This window comes from Polypterus senegalus, chromosome 8, assembly GCF_016835505.1.
Source record: "Polypterus senegalus isolate Bchr_013 chromosome 8, ASM1683550v1, whole genome shotgun sequence".
Classification (NCBI taxonomy): Eukaryota; Metazoa; Chordata; class Cladistia; order Polypteriformes; family Polypteridae; genus Polypterus; species Polypterus senegalus.
Window position 1 is genome coordinate 88,191,273 of NC_053161.1, and position 22,592 is coordinate 88,213,864.

A 22,592-nucleotide genomic window follows, 5' to 3' on the forward strand; every position below is an offset into this window, starting at 1 on the left:
GAAAGAATACGGCCAAAATGTTTATTCTGAAATTGGCAATTAAAAAAAATCATTTGGTATACATTTCCCATTCATCTTTCAGTTTGTTTTTACTTGCCCATAAAACCTCTGGAACTAAACTTAAATATGAACAGCATATTTTCTTTTTGATTTTAATATTGCTCTTACATATGCCAGTGACACCCCCCCATTCCATTAGCTGTCTGCTTGCTCTTTATTATTGATTATTATATACATTATATTTCTGTGTTAATGCTTTACGGAATGTAAGAAATACAAATTGAAGCATTTCAGTGACATTCTAATATATTAATTATGTAAATATTTTTCTATGCCATAATTAAATAAAAAGGCCACACTTCATAGTGAGTTCATACCCACTAAAATCTCTCTGGCTTCTAATGGAATGCATAGACCATCCATGGCTAAGTGTTTAATACTTTGTCCAAAGCAATAATTTATAACTAGCACCGATCAGCTCTGGTTTCACCAGCAGTTATTGGTCAGCAGGGTTCTACTGTCTCTGAAATTGGTGTGAAACCCCCTGATATCTGATCTCCGACATTAAATCACGAGCAGGCAGCTGTTACTGAACATGTAATAATGAGACTGAACTGGAGCCCTATAGCGAGAGCTTTGATTTCTGGTTTATACTCTACGCTCATCCTGGAATGCAGCAGACCGTTTGCGTAGCTGACATGTGGCTAAGCAAATCAAAAATGAAGGCACACTCATAGAATGAATTCATACAATCAATCAGACGTAAAGGCCTTTTATATTTATAGAGTTATTGCTATTTGGGACACTTGCTTTGGGGTAGTTACTGTACCTCAAATTATAAATGATCTCAATTCACCAATGCAAAATGTCCCAGAAGACCACTTTAACCTTTACTGTACTGCAACAACAATTTATTTCCTGTGTAGCCCAAAATCACACACACTGTTTTGCTGTATGCAGTTTCTGTACTCCTCTGCCATGTTTGTTCAATGGTCCTGCCGTGAGCCAACTTCCCATCTAGGCTTAATTTTCGTATTGCCAGCATAGGCCACAGCTCCCCTGGATTTGAAAATGCGTGCATGTTTATTTGAAAACTGTGCCTTGTAAAGTGTATCAGTCTTACTCTAAAGCATGAAAGTATCTGTCTGGCCCTACATTGTTATGTGTGCATAAAACAACAGCACAGCGACATGCAGTAGAACAGTAATTCCAGTCTCCAACGCTCAGGATAGAATTACAGAGACCCACTCCTGAAGCTAGGCCTGATAGTCAGTAAACCTACATAGCCCAAAACAGAGCCTTCTTGTAGGCTCACCACCTGCCAGACAAAGCATGAGGGGCGGGTGCGATGCCAGTTTTGTGGTAGGCCTATGCGGGAAAGTCGTAGACAGAATGATCAATAACTGAGACTGGCTTTGGGAACTTGGAACATTACCTCTCTGACAAGAAAGGAGCATGAGCTGGTGTGGAGGATGGAAAAGTATCCGCTAGATATAGATGGCATCACCTCCACACATAGCATGGGTTCTAGAACCAAACATTATGATCAGGGGTGGTTTCTTTCCTTCATTGCAGTTCTTATTTATGAAAGGCCTCGGGCAGTTGTGGGGACACTCGCAAGCCCCCGGATGAGGGCTGTGCAATTGGAGTTTTCTCTGGTAAACAGAGGGTTGCCTTAGTGTTGCTATCCCAGAGGGGACTGGGCGGTCCCATGTCCTGGAACCCCTGCAGATTTTATTTTTTTTCTCTCCAGCCGTCTGTGGAGTTGTTTTTCTGTCCACCCTGGCCATCGGACCCTACTCCTTTTCTATGTTAACTAATGTCTTATTTTAATTTCTTATTTTGTCATTTATTTTTCTTCATTATGTAAAGCACTTTGAGCTACTTTTTGTATGAAAATGTGCTATATAAATAAATGTTGTTGTCAACCACATAAAGAAAAACTCTTGACTGTTTGGAGTATTCAGGCTTTTTAAAGGTGGTCAGTGAGGTGCATGAAAGGGTGTTGCCCACTGATTCAGTAGTCTTTATGGGGGATTTCAATGCACATATTGGGAATAACATAAATACCTGGAGGGGCATGACTGAGAGGAATAGCCAGCCAGATCTTAACTAGAATGGGGAGTTGATTGTATGATTTCTGTGCTGGTCTTGGATTGTCCAACATAAACACCACGGTCAAATACAAGGAGGCTCACAAATGTACCTGGTACTAGAGCACCTGGGGCCGAAGGTCGATGATAGACTTTGTAGTTGTGAAGCCTAGACTAGCAGTTAGGGTGCCCTGGTAACGACTGGCTGAGGCTTCCGTTTATGAGGAATTCAGCTTGTACCTTTGAAAGAACTTGTGCGGAGTGAGGTCGGGGACATCGAGTCTGAATGGGCTCTGTTCAAAACTGAAGTTTTGGAAGTGACTGCTAAAAGCAGTGGTCTTAAGGTGGCCAGGCAATCACATGTCAGAAATCTAGGACAAAATGGTGGACACCAAAGGGGATGAGAGCTGTCAGACTGAAGAGGGTGGCCTTTAGAGAAATGCTTTCTGTAGGATCTTCTGACTCGGCTGAGAGCAAAATCTCAAGCATGGGTAGTTTGGAGAGACTTTGGTTAAAAGACTACCACATGGCCTTTAAGCTGTTCTGGCAAACTGATTGATGCCTCAGGGGGTGAAGCTGTGACCATGTCCAGATTGTTTTTAAGCAGGAATGGAGGGGGGTGCTGACCGTTTGTGGGAAAATTGTCCAGCAGTGGAACAAACATTTTGAGGAACTCCTGAACCTGGTGAATATGCCCTCCCTACCAGGAGGCAACACTGGTGTGGGGGATCCTGTTACTTTTGCCAAAGTCACAAAAGTGGCCTTAGGACTCCGTGGTAGTAAGACGTCTGGGGTGGATGAAATATGACCAGAGATACTGAAAGTACTGGACATTGTTGGGATAGTGTGATTGATGCATCTATTCAATGTTGCATGAAAGGTGGGTACAGCACTGCTGGAATGGCAGTCCCTGTATTTAACAAGGGTGCCCAGAGAGTGTGTTCCATGTACTTCCTCCAGTTCATGTGTGAAGGAAAAAAAATGGACTGGAGTGGCAGCAGCTGGTCTGTGGAGATGAAGCAAGAGTCGAGTCTAAAGACAAAACTGTTGGTTTGCTGGTCAGTCTGTTCACCTATGGTAATGACCGACCGGCTACATGCCACATAGACTGTATTCTCTGAACTGGTCTTTTATGAGTGAGTGAATCAGAGTGCATATATGGCCATGGCCTATGACAGACTGCCATGTCATCTACCGCTAGTGCCTTTTTTGTACCCCATGTTGCCAGAATAGATGAATGGATAATGTGGGCTTCAAAATTAATATATGGGTTATGTGTATAGTATCTGGATGGTGTCTGAAATGCATTCAAATTTCATCAAGAAATTAAAAAAAAAATTGTATTCTTAAGTGCCACAAAAACTAAAGAAAGATACTTTCTTATGCCTTTAGGATAGCGAGTACTTAAAAAGACTTTTTATTGTTCCTTACTGCTAGAAGTATCACATAATGAGCACCCATATATTCTATGCATACTAATTTCTGATGTAACTAAATGCCTAAAACAGTCACTACCCATTTATGATTGTATTATGAAGTTGTAACACAGTTAGTATATATTGAAGCTCTTATTTTACTTGATATTTCTACATTAGTAGACACATCAAAATGTGTCTCAAGTTGTTTTCAGAACAATCACATGACTAGCAAGTATTCCCTTTCCTGAGTTACTGATATTTCCTAACCATTGTTATAAAATTTAATTAAGCAAATCTACCTTCCTAAATAGCCTGCTCCACCAAAGGGGGGTGTACACGCTTACACAGGCACAGCGGTTCCCCCCTACTCACAGGCTCACTGAATTTTGCTAGCACAGTAAACACTTGCATAGACACCTGCTGCATGCTTTAGGATCTGTTAGACAAGATTTCATTGTGAACCTGGTCAGCACTACTATCTGGATGCACAGTATATCATTAACATTTTATCTTAAATTCATCATGGATGAGTGAGTCCTACCTCAAAATGTGTTTAATTAATATGGCTAATTTAAGAAACCCTAAACACTAATTCATTTTATATTCAAAAAGTATCTCAACTTTCAAGTATTTGTTGTACATATTTATGACACAGTGACAACTGACCTGCTTCCCGATCCCTGATGCAATAATCTGGTGAATTCTCGAAGTAGACAAGGTCATTTTTTGTTGGCCTTTTGAATTTCCTGAAGGCAGCTGTAAAGCCAGTGCCATACTGGTTCATGACAACCTGGACAGCTCCATTATACTTGCTCCGCAAGTAGTCACCAGTCTTCCGGAAGTCTGCCATTGCTAGCCAGCACGTCCTCACTGTGCACGATCCACTCACACCATGGCACTTGCATTCTAATTTCAGGAAGCGCTTGACAGCCTGGAGACACCAAACATGAGAGCTGTTACATATCTGCAGCACTTCTCCTTGCTGACATGAGAAGTTGTACGTTAACACAAACCCTGTACAGTATTTGTCACCTTGATACCCAACTAATAGTTTAAGACTCTGAATTACCAAAAAGTAGGGGAAACAAAGGCCATACTCTTTTGTCTTGGCCATAAAAGAAAATCTTTTTCACCTAAACCAGGGGTGCCCAATACTTCGATCGCAATCGACCAGTAGATTGGAAAGGTAGTGCAGGTAGATCGCATTGCATTCAAAAAAAATTTTTTTAAACGTTAGTCTGTCATATATCCTCCCTATGGCATTTGCCACTTGATTGACATACAGGGTGGCCAGTCTGAGATCTCTTTTCTTCTTCTTTTATTCCTGCTGAGATTTCGAGACCCCTGGCTGGAGAAAAAGGAGTTTCTCTTTGTCATTAAACATGCAGAATACAAGCAACTTAATAACGATCAATGGCCACTACACTTGCCATTTTTTCCTGATCTGACCAACATGTTGAATGAGCTTTATGTACAGCTGCAAGGAAAAGAGAACTCCATGGTCAATATGATTAGCTTAGTTAATGCTTTCAAACGAAAAATGCAACATCTGTCCTCAAAGCTGCAGCGCCTTGATTTGGGGAACATCCAAAACCTGGCGTCAGACTTTGACAGACGGTTTCAAGACTCAGCTTTACTTGAGCCAATCGCTACATTTAAGTGCTATCCATCCAAGATGTTATATATATATATATATATATATATATATATATATATACTCAGCAAAAAAGCGTCCTCTGACTTTCAACTGTTTTTACTTTCAGTAAACTTAATGTGTAAATATTTGTATGAATACTAAAAGAGTCAACACCATAAGACATAAACTAAAAATGTTTCACAATGTGTCCCTGAATGAAGGGAAGCTCAAAATCAAAAGTACCAGTCAGTATCTGGTGTGGCATATACATATATACATGTATGTATGTATGTATGTATGTATGTATTATTTCAACCAGGTCATTTTAAAAGTAGCTTGCAAGCCGAAAAAGTGTAGGCACCCCTGACCTAAACAGATCAGCCAATGCAAAAATTAGATTTTCCTTAAGTACTTTGAACAAGGGAATTAACCATGAAAACAAAAACAATGTCCGATTGTTCACAATGTATAAAATACCTTTTTATGATCATCTACTGCTAAATGTTTCAAAGAGTTGTGTCCCTGAATGTCTACATTCATTCCTCTTCTTCATAAAATCCTCTGATCTTAGTTATTGTGAGCAGTGAATGACCATGACGAGCTTCACTTGAATTCAAATATAATTCCATACTTTAGTTTTAATTTTCTTGAAGTATAAAAAAAAAAAAATCCTACCATACCTTTCTACCAGCTCTGTTGTTATGAAGGTTCATCAGGGCTCTGGCATCTCTCTCTTTTCTTTCTCTGGCATCAACAAAGGCTTGTGCAAATCGAATGCCATAGTCAATGTGGTCACTACAACCACCCCAATCAAACTTGCCCTTTTTGTCACTGGAGGTGCCTTTTTTGTTGGGGTCACAAGAACAAGAGTCCAGCTCTCCCTGACTGCAGGCCCTGGTGACGGTGTAGACAACGCCAGCTGAGGAAATGGCGTAAACAAAAGCAGCCTCTCGACTACCTGGAAAAGAACAGAGAAACACAATCACAGAATGGATTTCCTATACCAGTGATGGCGAACCATTTAGAAACCAAGTGCCCAAACTGCAATCCAAAACCCACTTATTTATCACAAAGTGCCAACATGGCAATTTAACCTGAATACCACCTAAAACTGAACACCAGCATAACCAAGGAGCTGGTGGTGGATTTTAGGAGGCCCAGGCCCCTCATGGACCCCGTGATCATCAGAGGTGAGTGTGTGCAGAGGGTACAGACCTATAAATATCTGGGAGTGCAGCTGGATGATAAATTGGACTGAACTGCCAATACTGATGCTCTGTCTGTCTATCTACTGAGCTTTTAGTTTAGAAAAGCAACTCATACATTAACATCTTTTGTCTTAAAAGAAAAACATAATAACAGAGCTTTCAATGTTACAAACAACTTTTTGTTGAAAGGTTAAAGTTTGCATTCGGTATGCTTTTGAACAATTAATGTGCTTTTTGCTGTTGTATGCATGCTGATAATTTGTCTAACCTTGGCTCATACTTTGTAAGTTTGAGAGCAACACATGCAGCACTCAGGTCATCTGTTAGTCTGTTTCTGGTGTCAGATTTGATTTAATTCAAAGCTGAAAACAGCTGCGCACAAGCATAAGATGTTCCAAACAAAGTAAGGAAAGCAATCTCAAGTGCCTTCATTGACAAGATTATTTGGCAGAGAATTCCACACTTTAAGGATTTCATTTTCATAACTAACTGTGCTGTCCTTTGTAATCCCTTCGATCCTCACAAGTGTTTCACGCAGTTCTTCCCTATTAAGCTCCGCCCCCAAAGCTTCCATTATATATTACAGGGTCGTGGATCAGGTGTGGCGATTAGCAACTCCCGGCAATAATTACAGATGCGGACAACTCCTCACCTGTGCGCTTAAGCGAGGACTGCCCGCATCACAAAGCTCCTGGAAACCGCTCCGGCCACTCTACCATAACCCCCTTTAAGCCGCGAGTGCGGCAATTATCTGTTAAAACTGGCCTTTTCAATTTTGAGCTGTGGACCCGCTATACCACATCCCTCCAACCCCACCACGGGAATCACAGACTCAAAAGGCTGCAGTCCGTGCCGCACCCTCAAGCAGCATGTGTGCCGCCCGCCTTACCCCAGACAGGAGAGGAAGGACGCGCTCCCATTGGGCTGCTGGGCAGAGGGGCGGGTGATGTGAAAAGTCCTCCGGAGCGCGTGAAGAGGGGAGCGGTGAGGGAGCAGCCCGGCCCGCATTCCTCTGGCTTTATAGTAACGAACTCTGTGCTCGGGCGACGGCGCGCGTGCCCACTGAGAGGGCTCCGAGTGCCCCCTTTGGCACGCGTGCCATAGGTTCGCCACCACTGTCCTATACAATCTACAGTGCATCTGGAAAGTATTCACAGTGCATCACGTTTTCCACATTTTGTTATGTTACAGCCTTATTCCAAAATGGATTAAATTCATTTTTTTTCCTCAGAATTCTACACACAACACCCCATAATGACAACATGAATAAAGTTTACTTGAGATTTTTGCAAATTTATTAAAAATAAAAAAACTGAGAAATCACATGTACATAAGTATTCACAGCCTTTGCTCAATACTTTGTCGATGCACCTTTGGCAGCAATTACAGCCTCAAGTCTTCTTGAATATGATGCCACAAGCTTGGCACACCTATCCTCAGCCAGTTTCGCCCATTCCTCTTTGCAGCACCTCTCAAGCTCCATCAGGTTGGATGGGAAGCGTCCGTGCACAGCCATTTTAAGATCTCTCCAGAGATGTTCAATCAGATGCAAGTCTGGGCTCTGGCTGGGCCACTCGAGGACATTCCCAGAGTTGTCCTGAAGCCACTCCTTTGATATCTTGGTTGTGTCTTTAGGGTCGTTGTCCTGCTGAAAGATGAACCGTCGCCCCAGTCTGCGGTCAAGAGCGCTCTGGAGCAGGTTTTCATCCAGGATGTCTCTGTACATTGCTGCAGTCATCTTTCCCTTTATACTGACTTGTCTCCCAGTTCCTACTGCTGAAAAACATCCCCACAGCATGATGCTGCCACCACCATGCTTCACTGTAGGGATGGTATTGGCCTGGTGATGAGCGGTGCCTGGTTTCCTCCAAACGTGACGCCTGGCATGCACACCAAAGAGTTCAATCTTTGTCTCATCATACCAGAGAATTTTGTTTCTCATGGTCTGAGAGTCCTTCAGGTGCCTTTTGGCAAACTCCAGGCGGGCTGCCATGTGCCTTTTACTAAGGAGTGGCTTCCGTCTGGCCACTCTACCATACAGGCTTGATTGGTGGATTACTGCAGAGATGGTGTCCTTCCGGAAGGTTCTCCTCTCTCCACAGAGGACCTCTGGAGCTCTGACAGAGTGACCATTGGGTTCTTGGTCACCTCCCTGACTAAGGCCCTTCCCCCACGATCGCTAAGTTTAGATAGCCGGCCAGCTCTAGGAAGAGTCCTGATGGTTTCGAACTTCCACTTACGGATGATGGAGGCCACTGTGCTCATTGGGACCTTCAAAGCAGCAGAAATTTTTCTGTAACCTTCCCGAGATTTGTGCCTCGAGACAATCCTGTCTACAGACAATTCCTTTGACTTCATGCTTGGTTTGTGCTCTGACATGAACTGTCAACTTTGTCACCTTATATAGACAGGTGTGTGCCTTTCCAAATCATGTCCCATCAACTGAATTTACCACAGGTGGACTCCAATTAAGCTGCAGAAACATCTCAAGGATGATCAGGGGAAACAGGATGCACCTGAGCTCAATTTGGAGCTTCATGGTAAAGGCTGTGAATACTTATGTACATGTGATTTCTCAATTTTTTTATTTTTAATAAATTTGCAAAAATCTCAAGTAAACTTTTTTCATGTTGTCATTATGGGGTGTTGTGTGTAGAATTCTGAGGAAAAAATGAATTTAATCCATTTTGGAATAAGGCTGTAACATAAACAAAATGTGGAAAAAGTGATGCGCTGTGAATACTTTCCGGATGCACTGTAAATCTAAATTATCCTGTCAAGGTTTGCTTCCAAATCTGCAGTGATAGGGTAAGGCCTGAACTGGATTTAATGGATGAATGGCAGGACAAATGGTATCAGGTATGGTTTCATTATTTTCCCAAACCCAGGAATTTCATGGAGTATTGCTAGCTTAAAGAATGAGTTTTAATGTTAACCATATGTCTACACTTCTTTGAAACATACTGCTGGATTCTTTTCCAGGAAGTGGAAGGAGGACGTGTATTCTTCTTTGGAGGATTATTTTTTAATTAAGTGTGGTCTTCCTAAATGGTAGTTGAAAATCAAGACACAAACAAACAAACAAACAAATAAACAAGATGTAAAGAAACTATTCCTAATATTGATCTCCTTGCTGGTACAGGCAAACGTGCCATTAAAAAAAAAAAAAAACACCCCTCCAACAGGAGGCACCTCTCATTTTAATACAAGCAATGCCCTTCAAGCCCCATCACTGCTAAACTGAAAAGTTCAGGTTACACATAAGCACACAATCCCAAGGGCGCAGAGAACACTGCAGGGCCAATGGGTCTGAAACTTCATAAACTACAGGAAGCAATATTAATACTGAGTATACGATAGATAATTGTAAAAAAAAAAAAAAAAATGACAAAACTAAATTATTGTAACCATTTTAATAATACTGTAAGCTTCCCTCTGTAATTTAACTTATTACTTTATTGTGCACAACATTTGGCAGGGTTGTTTCCCACTGGCCCTTAATACAGAAATGGCATGCACAGACCACTATTACCTTCCAGACCTTTACATATTGTATTTGATGGTATACTGTACGTCCCAGGACATTTGAAACATTCTGATGAAACGGCCACACCTTAATGTTTCCCAAGTGTGATAAATCGGGGCCTTTGCTCTTCTTGAAGCACTTTTCAACCATTGTGCAGAGCAAGTCCAGGCCAACATATGGTTTACCCTCCTGCCGAGTGAAGTTCTGCACCACTCACTACTGTGTAGAATTCAGAAGTGGTTCTGCTCTACACAATCATTTACATGTGCACTGATTATGTACTGTAAGTGGCACATGCTTCTGTATGTGCCCACCTAGTAGTTTTTTTTTTTTTTTTTATATATTAATCTCTGAAAGGAAATTATGTTTTCACATGACCTGTAGGCTTTTTTTTTTCTAAACACAGTATAAATACTTGAAAGAGGGATGTAAAAAACCTGTAAGCACCATTTAATGATGTGCAGGTTGCCCATTTGTGCTAATGCCTTTCATATTTGTCTATACAGATATTTTCATTACACTTTCAACTTGCAGTGAACACAGTCACAAACTATTTGCACTCATCCTTCCTCCTGTACACCACATTTTATTTAAAAAATCACTATGACAAAAAAACAAAACAAACAAAGGGAATATTTAAAAGCAGCACATACAAAAATAAAGGTTTCGGTAAGGGTGTGTTTATTATCTACACACAGTAGATGTGACCATGGTGCCATAGAGGTTTTACTAGGTAAACACTGGCTAGAAATACAGAGCAGGAACCAAGTGAATGGTGAAATATGTTAACCTTTGGAGAAAACGGCAATAAAAAAAGCAAAACGATCCGAGATTAGTTAGAGACTTGGCCCTGTAGAGTGCAGATATCATTCAGTGGACCCAGATATAATAATGTCCACTGTTAGTGAAATTGCTTTCACTTTTTGACTATTAATGTAACAACCACTTAGTTTCATTATAGCAGGTCTTTCTATCGTCAGAACATATACAAGTGCAGAATTATTGTGAAAACGTTTTGACTGTTTTTTACTTTTTTTTTTATTAGACATGAATCACAGATAAGTGGAGACTTTCTCGAAGTCACACTTTTAATCATAGGTAGGAACTAAACTGACATTGAGCCTTACTCGCCAGGCCACACTAACTCTCCATTTAGAATGCACTTCTGTTTTAGACTTTCCACAATAGGTTTACAAAGTATATAGAAATATAAAGGGAAAAAAAAAGCCAAATAAGGAAAGTAGTTTGACAGACTGAAGGGTCTCCTCTCACTTGCCAGACTCTTATTGTCACACATTGACAGGTATATATGTTCATGGGAAACTTCAGAGCATCCACTCATTCTTTTCATCAATCCACTTATTCCATTGCAGGAAAGGAGAAGCTGGAGTCTGTCGTGGCAGTAAGGCCATTGCCAGCTCTGAACAGGGCACATTCACAGGCACACACGTTCACTCCTGCTCTTCAAGGTAACACAATTACCTGAGTGACTAGCATTCACACATAGCAGCCCTACTTCAGGACTAATGATGCAGTAAGTTATTTTATTTAACAGCAAAATAAACAAACTGTTGAGCAACATTCTGATGGGAAATAGCAGCTGCAAAAGTGCAAAGCCAATGGTAAAAAGACCCCACAATTTACTGCTTGTTGTGGATGAAGTGTTTGCTCCCTCATTTCAGAATATATCAACATTTAAGGCACACGTCAAACAATTCATGCAAGCACCCCTTAGCTAAAAATAAATGGGCCAGTTTAGATTTTTAAATTTTATTGCAGCCAAATTCTATATAGTAAATTGGTAAGCATGCGTGGAGTTTGCATGTTCTCCCCGTGTCTGCGTGGGTTTCCTCCGGGCGCTCCGGTTTCCTCCCACAATCCAAAGACATGCAGGTTAGGTGGATTGGCGATTCTAAATTGGCCTTGGTGCGTGAGTGTGTTTGTGTGTGTCCTGTGGTGGGTTGGCACCCTGCCCAGGATTGGTTCCTGCCTTGTGTTGGCTGGGATTGGCTCCAGCAGACCCCTGTGACCCTGTATTCGGATTCAGCGGGTTAAGAAATGGATGGATAGTTTCTTGTATACGAAGTATAGGGAAAGTATTGGAATCCCCCAAAAATTTCATTTCAAGATTTTAATGAATCTCGACGTTTTAGACCTCCCCGAGTCCGAAAATACCATTTTTTGAATTGTGTGTGTGTGTGTGTGTATATATATATATATATATATATATATATATATATATAACACACTAACTAGAGTACACTTACAGTTCGGTCAACCAAATTTTTCATGGAAGTGGTACTTTTCCTTTTCTTCATCCAGCTGTAGAGTCTGATTTATTCAACTTTAATTTTATAATAATTGTTCAATGTATTATTAATTTGATTTGTCATTGATGGTTCTTTAATGTACATAATATAAAAATATAATCATTGTCTTGCGGTTTACTCCTCAAATATCCATCCCCATATCTTGGAGTACATGAGAAAGTCTAGTGGAGACCACTCCTGATTTTTTATTATTTCCAGGAATTACAGTAGGTTTTGGGGAGTGAATTTGTTAGGTGAACTTGATTCCAGCTTTGTTCACTCATGCTCTTGAATTGGCAGTTAATCAGGAAATTCCTGTGGAAAGGTTCTCTTGGTAGCTATGGCCAACTTGAAATTACCAATTACTTTTCATCTGCACACCCCTATTGTTATGGGTTAATTTTTAGTAACCTTATACAGAAATCCAAGAACGTCAGTGGAAAGTTGCATAAATGTCAACTAACCTTCAAACATATCTAATGATAAATAAGATATATGACACAATCCAAGAAAGGACACTACTGACCTTAACGTATGGAACCAAGTGAAGTCAGTGTCATCAGATGGTCATGTGAGGCCAATAAATCCCACAGACAGACATTTTCTGCCAAAAGGGAATACATGACCCGTTGTCAAAATAAAATCCCTCCTTTGCCTCATTCTTGGAATCTAGGACTAGATATAAGATACAGTCTGTCTCCATGAGACACAGTGATAAACGGCAAAGAATGAAATGCTCTTCCACAGGAAACATCTTTTCAGTTGTGCCAAGTTTCAGGACTTTTTAACAAAAAGAAAGAATGTAGCAATAAGGATGACAAGATGCAGTGAAGCTCTGTGAACTAATCTCAACTTCAATAAATACTTACTGGATTACTAAGAATGTAGTGAAAAGTCAAACAAAATGACACCTTTTATTGGCTAACTAAAAAGATTACAATATGCCAGCTTTCGAGGCAACTGAGGCCCCTTCTTCAGGGAAGATCATCATGATTACATCTTACCTGAAGAAGGGGCCTGAGTTGCCTCGAAAGCTGGCATATTGTAATCTTTTTAGTTAGCCAATAAAAAGGTGTTATTTTGTTTAACTTCTCACTACATCCATAATGGCTAACGCGGTACAACACCCTAGTACTACAGATTACTAAGAAAAAATAAAGCCAACTCTGTGCAGCTACCTTAAATGTGTCGTATGGTAAACGTCTGCCATGAAAATAAAATGAAATTATTACAATTAAAATGTGTGGCCACCCATTGGTTCCCATAAGATCTGGGCCTGCTGAACTGACTTTCAATAGCCAAATAGTTTCACTGTGGTGACCAGAATCAGATCATGAATGAGTCATATAAAATAACATCCCATTTATAAAACTTTCTGTATTCCGTGTTAGGCTCAATCTGAACTCTAGAAAATAAGGCCCGTGCAGCCATATGGCTAACATCATTCAAAGGCTTCCACTGACCACTTTTCCTATTGGTGTTAATATCATAAAAACTGACTTGGTGGCACCATGTTACTAATTTTACTTTTGTCTTGTTTGCTAATGTTTCCAAAATGTGTTATCTTTGTATAAAGTTTCTGCCTAACACTACATTTGTATATGAAATGAAGAAAAAGAAAAAACTTAAATAGTACGGTGGGGATCTGTGTTTTTCTTTTATTTTTTTTTTCCAAGAATTAACATCCCTGTAATAGGTTACAAATCTACAATTGCTGACTTGTTCAAAGCTGTCGGAGACAAGTTCCAAGCATTCTGGCAATTTGCCCAGACCCTTCCCCATCGAAGTAAAAACCTACTGCCTTTGAATAAAACTTGGAAGTTTGCCACTTATTAGAAGAAAAAGTAATCAGTATTTAGAAAATGAGACCTTCTCTGGATTAGCCATGGAGAAAGGTAAAGAACACAAGGGTACGTATGTATGTATATATGGATGTATGGATGTGTCTTGCTGCTATAGCAGCATTATGTACCAATGTCACCACTGCGTCCTGGATGTCTTGTAATACAAAGACAGTCTGAAGATAACCCCAACATGCTCTCATCCTCATTGATAATGTAAAAACATAAAACATGCAGTCCTGTGTCCCTTGCATTCTTCTGAACATTCGTCTGACACTCCTTTGGATGGGTGCGCAAGTGGCAGGTTTCAGCAGGGACACATGACAATGGAAGATTGTCCAGTTCATTTCCAGAAGCTCTGTTTGGCCTATTAAATTACTTCACAAAATACTGGGCTTGGTCTAAATCGGTTTATTCAATAATCTGGAAATACTCTGCAGGCATGAGAAGGTTAAGGCTCACTTGTTCTTTTTGTGGGTTTTGCAGTGCAGCTCTACACATTTCCCAGCAATCTCAAAAGAGCACATTAAGGTATCAGTTTAAACTAAGAGCAACAAATGAAACCTGATGTTCAGAACAGCAGAGGGAGGTCTCACCTTTAAACACTAATACCCTGGCTTCTACTCGCTTACTCCTGCGTCCTTGATGTTTCAGGCATCAGAGTAGCTCCCGCCACACAGATTCGGCGTTCATAATCAATAAATACATGACAAAAAGGCAAATGAATGTTAAATTATGAAGTACAAATGAGATGCCAGTGTGGTTGGGTGGACATTTTTTAGTTTGTTGAGTTACAATAGGTAATTGAAAATGATGGTTTTCAAAGGATAAGGTCTCTTTAAATATAAAACTGTTAATTTTTACAAAACGTTAAGAAATTTTCTGAATGTAACATGAAAGTTAGAAGAGCTCCACATGAGCACACTCAGGACCTGCACATGCACTGGGCTCTTGTTCAGCTCTCTGCAAGGGCAGCATGCAGCCTAAGTACCAAGTCGCTTTATCTTCTCTTATCCCATTTGCCTAGGACTTGTACTAACTTAGGAGGGCTCTAGCTAACAGTCAATAATGCTGAGCTATACTAGCCATTTTTCTTGGCAATATCATTATCTAAATCAACACCTTAAAGACCTGAAATGTCTCTAAACTCGTTGGCTCACACATTCCTCCATCACCCTCTCTATGGGCTTAATCATGTTACACAAACACAAAGCCAGACTCCTATTTACAATTTTCTATTTTATACACACACACACACACACTTTAATTGGAGCTCTGATAGACTTCTGCGATGCTTCGAGTTGGCACCGCAAAACATTTTGCTTTTGCTATTTCTAGTTGAACAGAAACATCAAGCATCCAGTTGTCCATATTTATTTGTTATTTTGAAAAAGAGGAATGATGTCTGCCATATGGTCAAACAGCACATTTGTGCCATTTCTAATAAACATACAGTATTTTAGTGTCAAGGGCACATTTTCATTCGATCACTAATAAAGTTTATTGGTCAGTATAAAAATTTCTTTCCCCTCACATTCAAACACGACTTGAAGTTCTTCAGTTCCTCCATTAGGGCCAGCTGCTCACCCTTTACCTAAAGAGAACATGCCACTCTTTTCTGGGAGAACACCTTGACCTCAGATTTGGAGGTGTGGATTCAAATCTCCACCATATCACACTCGGCTACAAACCATTCCAGTGTAAGGCAGAGATCAGAGGACATCAACTATATTTAGGTGCACAAGCCAGAGAGTCTAGAAGACTTGGCCTCGACATCTTGTACATGAAAAGCATGGACAGGATAGGGCTGACAAGACGCACCCCTGTGTGAAGTCCTATGTCTACAGTCGACTTAACGGCAAGTATATGAACGTAACTCTTGCTAAACAAATATAGGGATCACATGGGGTAGAGTAGCAGCAGACCCTCATATTCCTCGTAGCAATTTTAACAAGACACCAGTCTCCATTCTGGGCTCACTCATGGCAGTCGAGGTGTATTAAGCTCCATTAATCAGATGGGTGAAATCCCTCTTGTCACCCTTTTTCAAAATGGGGGCCACAACCATCCATCTACCAGAAAAAGTCCACTCTACTCACCCTTTACCCAACATTGAAGAGATTTGTTAGTGAAAATACCTCCACATTATTAATGAAAGCATGAGAAGGTCAGCAGTATGAGATTACACTGGATCAGAGCTGCTACTTCTGCAGAAATGAGAAAGGTTGAAGTGGTTTTGGCACAGGGGTGCACCACACATGGGTCACTGGTAGAAGATCAAGTGCAGCAGAATGTAAATGGAACAAGCCCAATACAGAGAAAAAAAAAACACTCTTACAGTCAAATACCCAAATTCTCCTTAGAATCGACTGGCTACAACATCTCATTCCACTATCCATGTGGAGAGAAGATCCCAGGTTGTTTTCCAGGTGCCCAGGGTAACAGATTCCACAAACAGAACACAGTTACATGAATGTCTTGACCTGAATTTACCAATGAAGATATGTGCGAGAAGGAGCTCATCGCAGATAGTGAGGCACTACAATAGGAGAGTGTATCAGAGTTTAAATGTGAAGAGACACCTCCATAGTTAGAAAACTGCTTAGACACTTAAGGTGACAGTTCTCTTTTGGCTCAACTGGTGAGCAACAGATTTTGTGTCCCTGGAGCCCAGTGGACACTAACAAAGTGTTAAACATACAAAGAGAACTTGCTGGTACCAGGAAGGCCTGAATGACTCTTTAACTGGCCTAAGATCTTCTGGTAATTCACTTGATAAGTAGAAAAGTTTGCTAGAGACAGTATGACCTGGTCTGTCTAGCTTGGCTTGGCATCAGTGTGACGGTCACAAGGAAAAGCAGGGTGAAAATGACTGAATAAGATTATTATAAGCCATCTGTATTCTCTAGTAAGATGATCGTTTACCTGGATCTGTAACATCTCGATTGCTACCAACTTTGGCTCCTGCCTTAGATCCAGGGCTGATGAAACGGGCATGGGTTCTGCCTGATCCTCAGATTAATCAGGCTTGAAACTAACACACAAATAAATGGATGGTTGGAAAGACGCTATTGGTTTATTATTAGTTCTGTGACATAGTAAAGTTAAGCACTGCATTTGCAGTAACAGGTATGTGTCATATATTTGGTGTAAAGTAAATGGGAAGAAAGCTGGAAGAATCTCAGACCAACTACCGAGTCAGGTAGCTGAGGCAGAAACCCTGGCAATTTTTAAAAAGAAATCAAATGAGATATCTATATAGAATGCTGGAATTATAACAGGCACTCTTTAAAAAGACATCATCTTAAATTAACAACATATGGTTATTAAACAGAATAAATGACGATGTGCACTACAAGGGCAGACCAGTTGTAACAAACGAAATTCAAAACCCTGTGGAGTAGAAACTCCTCTCAGAGAAAACAAACCAGAGTTCTTTTTGTTCTTCCGAGTTTACTTTAAAATTTCCATACTGTCATTCAGGTTACCACATAGTGTTACAATTTTGAAAATGAGCTTTAAATACCATGGAAAGTCTTGTCTAATCAAATTAACCCAGAGACAGCAGAGATAAATGAAACATCAAAGTCAGCTCGAGTAAGCGACACTTGTCTGTGGGATTTCAGGCAAAGAATCAAAGGATTAAAATCTTTATGTGAAGAGCAATGTTTAGAGCTTCACCAATTTTCAGCTTGACTGACAAATCTTAAGTCCAGTGCTAGTCATTTAGATGATGATGTCTAAAATATTCCGAGACCAAATGTGTTATTTTCGCCACGGCATTGCTTTTGTTTAAATCCTAAGGCAGATCTGTTCAGAAGATGCACACAAACTGCACTGCACTGAACTGCACCACACCACGCCACACTTGACTGGTCTTCCCGCAGGCCTGTCAGAATGGCCCAATTGCTTTAAATTAGCAGACTGACATTGACACTAAGTAGATTCTCATGAGACTGGCGAGAAAGCCTGCCAATCACGTAGTTTTAATAGCAGATTTTCAGAACAACTAGATTCAGTATGGGAGGTCCAAATACTTTACTAAAGAAGATTAAATGAGATTACATTTAACTTTTAAGCACAAAACTGCCTTCATTAGGAACTATGGTTATGTGGAATTTGAGGTAAATCATAAGATGGAGATGATATCAGTGACATCCAAGAAAATAATTGAAGAACATTGCTTTAAAAAGTCAACTTCCATCCACCCTTTCCTGGACTCTCCTTTGTCCATTAAAAGTTCATGTGGAGCTACAGTATAGTCTGCTGATACCAACTTGGAACAGGTAGCCAAGGGCACTGCAGAGGGCACTCACTCGCATCCACACACATCTACAGACTCGGCTGCTGGATTCACTTAAACTGACCAAACAGACCAACTGCTGGTTTAATCCATCAAGCTGCTAAACACACTTTTACTCCCACTGCAAAGGATGCATAGATGTAATTGTGCTCTAGCTCAATACTTCAAGAGCACCTTGTGATTGTATTCTTGCTAGAAAGACACCATCTGGAATAAAAGGTTCATTGTTAGTCTGCCTCCACCTTGATGTTCTCATTTAAGCCTCTTTCAGATGTGAGATTTTCAAGCTGAAATGTCAATTCCCCATCTTATTTCAATGAAGAATAAATTACCAAAAGCATAGAGTAAAAGGCTAATGTGCTCATGTTATTGTCGTATACTGTAATACACTAGCAGTAGTAGTGTAGTTTCACATGCAGTGTGCGGTGCACACTAGCGTCCAGTCCAGGATTGGCTCCTGCCATGCACTGAATGCCTCCAATGTAAGCTAACACTCCCAGCAACACTGTAGGGGACATTTTGCAAGTAAATATTTAAAATTGGATTTTGTCAAAATGAAATTGTATTTTCTTTGATAACATTCTTATTTTATTGTATTTTTAGCTGAACACTTTGCCATTTGGATATATTATTTATATATTGAACCCCATTTAATTTAAATACAAAATTGAAGTCATTGTGTTCTAACTAAAAGACTCTTGAAAGTTGAACAGCCTGTTTAATTAAAAGCATCATTTTTCAGATTCTAAACTTAAAAGAATAAAAAAAACAAAGCACCATTTAGCATTGCAAATCAAACCAAGAGAGCTGCCTACAACAGAAAACAAAAATCCAAATCCATCCATCAAATCATGCATTCATTTCTTGTACTAACTTTTCCACTTAAAGGGACAAAGAAACATTAAATCTAAGATTATTCATATTCAGGACAACTTTTGCTTTACATGGCACCTTACTTTATGTACTTCTTCCGAAAACTTTATATTTCAAATTTTAAAAATTGTGGATTACACTGCATGTGTTTCCTGTCCAGAACACTGGAGAAGAGCAGCAGGATCAAAAAGATAATTAGGTGATCACGCGACAAAAATCATCAGCCTTTCTCCTGAAGTATTTGTGAAGCAAATCATTTTTAAATGGCTATGTACAACTGAACGACAATTCAAATGATTAATAGTAATGAAGTGATATGAAATCCCCTATGTGACTGAAAGCATGTTTTGTGTTATGTGGAGTTCAAATACCACTATACATATCTGGTGCTTATATTCATATGGGTCCTTCTCGCCAGGCTCTCGCTCATCCTTCATTTGCTGTTGATATTTTCAAATGAGATTCTGCTGGTGACCAGCTGCTACTGGGATTTCTGGACAAAACTGTAAGAATTTACTGGAAATAAAACGTACTTTCAGGCTACAGCACACTGCAACCACATCAGGTGCAAAACAGGAATTAGCCCTGAACAGGAGGCCAGTCTACTGTACGGGTCCCATTCACACACAACTCGCATATGGCCAATTTACATAACACACACACACACAAGGAAACATGCATATTTGATACAGAAAACATCTAGGCGTGGGATTCAAACCCTGAACACCGAATCCATGAGGCAGCGGCACCACCACCATGTTGCTCAATGGAAAAAAAACAACAGTAGGCTCACACTTAACTCTCTCATTATCACGCATTATATTTTTACACAACGCACACACGCAAAGGCCATAGATAAAAAAAAAACCTACTAACTATATGTATCTGTCTTGTATGTAAACAGTGTAATGAACGAAGCAACTCCTGAAGTCCCGTCCATTTCAGAGCACTACAGACCTCATTTAACCCGACCTGAGAGGTCCGTGGGATACACAGTAGAAGAGGTGAAAACGGTGCAATCTGAACAGAGAAGGGCAATACACTCACTGGCCTCAGAAGCTGCTCACCTTTCCTCTCACACATACTTACGCACAAACGTAGCATTTCTAGTAAGCAGCGTAACGTGTTGCTTTTCGTACGGAGCACGTCTGCGCCCCTATTTAAAGTTCATGGCGGGCATGGACACTTACTCTTTAGCAGAACTCTGCCAAACAGACTGTGGTCTCTGTTCAGTGTGTTGCAGTTCCATCGGTGATGCTCGAACTGATGCTGGCACTCGGTGATCCAGTCCTTCATGCCCTCGCTAACAGTGCGCATCATCGCTGGGTGCTGGCGGCACAGCTGGCGCTGTCTGTTGACCAAGCCTGGGATGTTATCACACATGACTTGGGAGCCGAGGGTACCCATGTACCTGAGGAAAGAACACAAGCACTTAGAGGCGTGCCAGGCATGGACTCCGTGTATTCCGCCACGTCCCCCACCGCTGTAACCGAGTTGCTCTAAACATTGTCACGATGGGCTCCGAGCACACAACTATCCCGATTTGGGACTTTGAAAGTCTCGTCACTCTATACAAGCCTCCGCGACACCGGTACAAGAATTAGCGCACTGAATGAGTAAATGACATGATAAATACACAAGTCCTACAGTTCTTCCACAGCTGGAAATGAGCCATCATGGGAACAGCCGCATTCATTTCACGGTGTATGCAATACGACTGCTACATTGACTCCTTACATCCAAAATAATACTAATAATAATAACCACCTACATGGTGCTGAAACAAATAACGGGTTAAGAGAATTGTTCCCTCTCAACGGGCTTTGCCCTTCGTCTGTACGCTCTGAACCACATCGATACGGTCAATGGCAGCGTGAGTTGCCTAGCTGCTTTATTGTATTAAACCGCTTATTCGTTCTCACTTGGCCGAAGTAAAAAGCATCACAGCCCTAAAATTACACGTGCATGCCGAGTTTGCACGTTCTCTCCTCCTCTCCATGGGCTTTTTCTTCCTATAATCCCAAAGATACCTTGGGTAGGTGTAGAGGAAAATGGCTGGTACACTCATTCCGAAAATACTTTTATTTAAATCGCCCACAGCCATAACAATATCACTAAGAGATATTCTATTCATAAATACTCTTGACATATTTTTGCATAAATTCTTTTTCATAATATGTTAAAGTAAGTCTAAGTGACTCCAGAATACCCCCGTGGACGTGTGAATGAGTGGACCTTGCGCTTATTGTCCTTGTTGGGTTCAGCACACCTGAGGATTATAATATTTGCACTAAAACATATTCCCAAAGTGAACACGTCCAGCTCAAATGCATGCAGAAATGAACAAGACATTTGGTCAATATGGGCAGTTTGCACTTAATGAGATACTCGTCACGCTAAACAGTGACCAGTCACAATAATAGTCCAGAAACAGCCACTTTCTACATCCTGGCCGACGTATCCAATCAGTAAGTGCTGAAACTGGGAAAGGTTCAATCCGATAAACTGGCGTTCGTATTAAAGTTGTGATTAAAAAGAATAACTCTGTGAAGGCATTGCATTTTGAACAGTGCTTCGTCAAACAGAATGAAATATAAAACAAACAGAAAACAAGGATTCACTAAAATACTCGTTTGAAACGTCATATGCAAGGGGCCCAATTGAGAGGGAGGGTATGGCGGCGCAGTAGTTAGAGTTGCCCCCTCCCGATAACCCCGGGTTTACTCTTCTTGCGCATCTGCCTCGTCTTGTCCCTCATCTCGAGGATAAGCACGTCTGGTTAACTGGAGGACCCGTATTGAATCATAATGATTTCCCCTCCAACTCAGCACCGTGTCCATTAAAACCGCTTGCATTCCAAATTTAACACGACCCTTTATTTCTGATCAAAATTTCATTATGTACTCGCGTCAGTGCTGCTTTATTCTGAAATCCTGGTACTGCAAACCTCTTCCTCTTTCCTGATTTTCCCGACGGACTCACGGGGTGCGGCATGGTAACCCGCTAGAATCGCTAACATGCAGGACGGATGTGAGGACAGTTCTTGGATTGTATGCAAGTCTGGTTAACACATTTGGAATTAGTCTGGATGACACGCCTGTCTAAAACACATTTTCGATTTGCAACACTATGCGAGCTTAACTTGAAACGAGCGCCTAATATGCGAGGCCCCTTTGTCCCAGACCCTAAATCCCCATCTCATCCTTACGTAAAAAAGTGACGGTCTACTGAAAACCGCTGTAAACATCGCGTGGGTGCAGGGAGCTGCTGCGAACTCAAACACTGCAAAACACTGATCTGTTTCTAAGGTACTTCTTATACAGCTGTAAATTAACAGGGCGGGTGGTGGGGGGCACGTAAAGTCCATTTAAGGATCCGCTGAAGC

The 22,592-nt window shown here is 40.8% G+C and overlaps 1 protein-coding gene across 7 annotated transcripts in view; it reads right to left on the reverse strand.

Moving 5' to 3' along the window:
* wnt2 (wingless-type MMTV integration site family member 2) overlaps positions 1 to 22,592 on the reverse strand; it is a 33,413-nt gene that overhangs the window by 7,970 nt on the left and 2,851 nt on the right. For 4 of the 7 annotated variants that reach the window (XM_039761399.1, XM_039761395.1, XM_039761394.1 and 1 more), the window contains exons 2-4: positions 20,398 to 20,618; positions 5,828 to 6,105; positions 4,178 to 4,442 (exon numbers count right to left, since the gene is read on the reverse strand). In XM_039761399.1, the coding sequence (XP_039617333.1) occupies positions 4,178 to 4,442; positions 5,828 to 6,105; positions 20,398 to 20,614 (760 nt within the window). In that variant the 5' untranslated portion in view covers positions 20,615 to 20,618. Of the gene's footprint in view, positions 1 to 4,177; positions 4,443 to 5,827; positions 6,106 to 20,397; positions 20,619 to 20,978; positions 21,018 to 22,111; positions 22,139 to 22,415; positions 22,440 to 22,592 lie in introns of those variants that run through there. The other 3 variants (XM_039761397.1, XM_039761398.1, XM_039761393.1) reach the window with 3 other exon arrangements.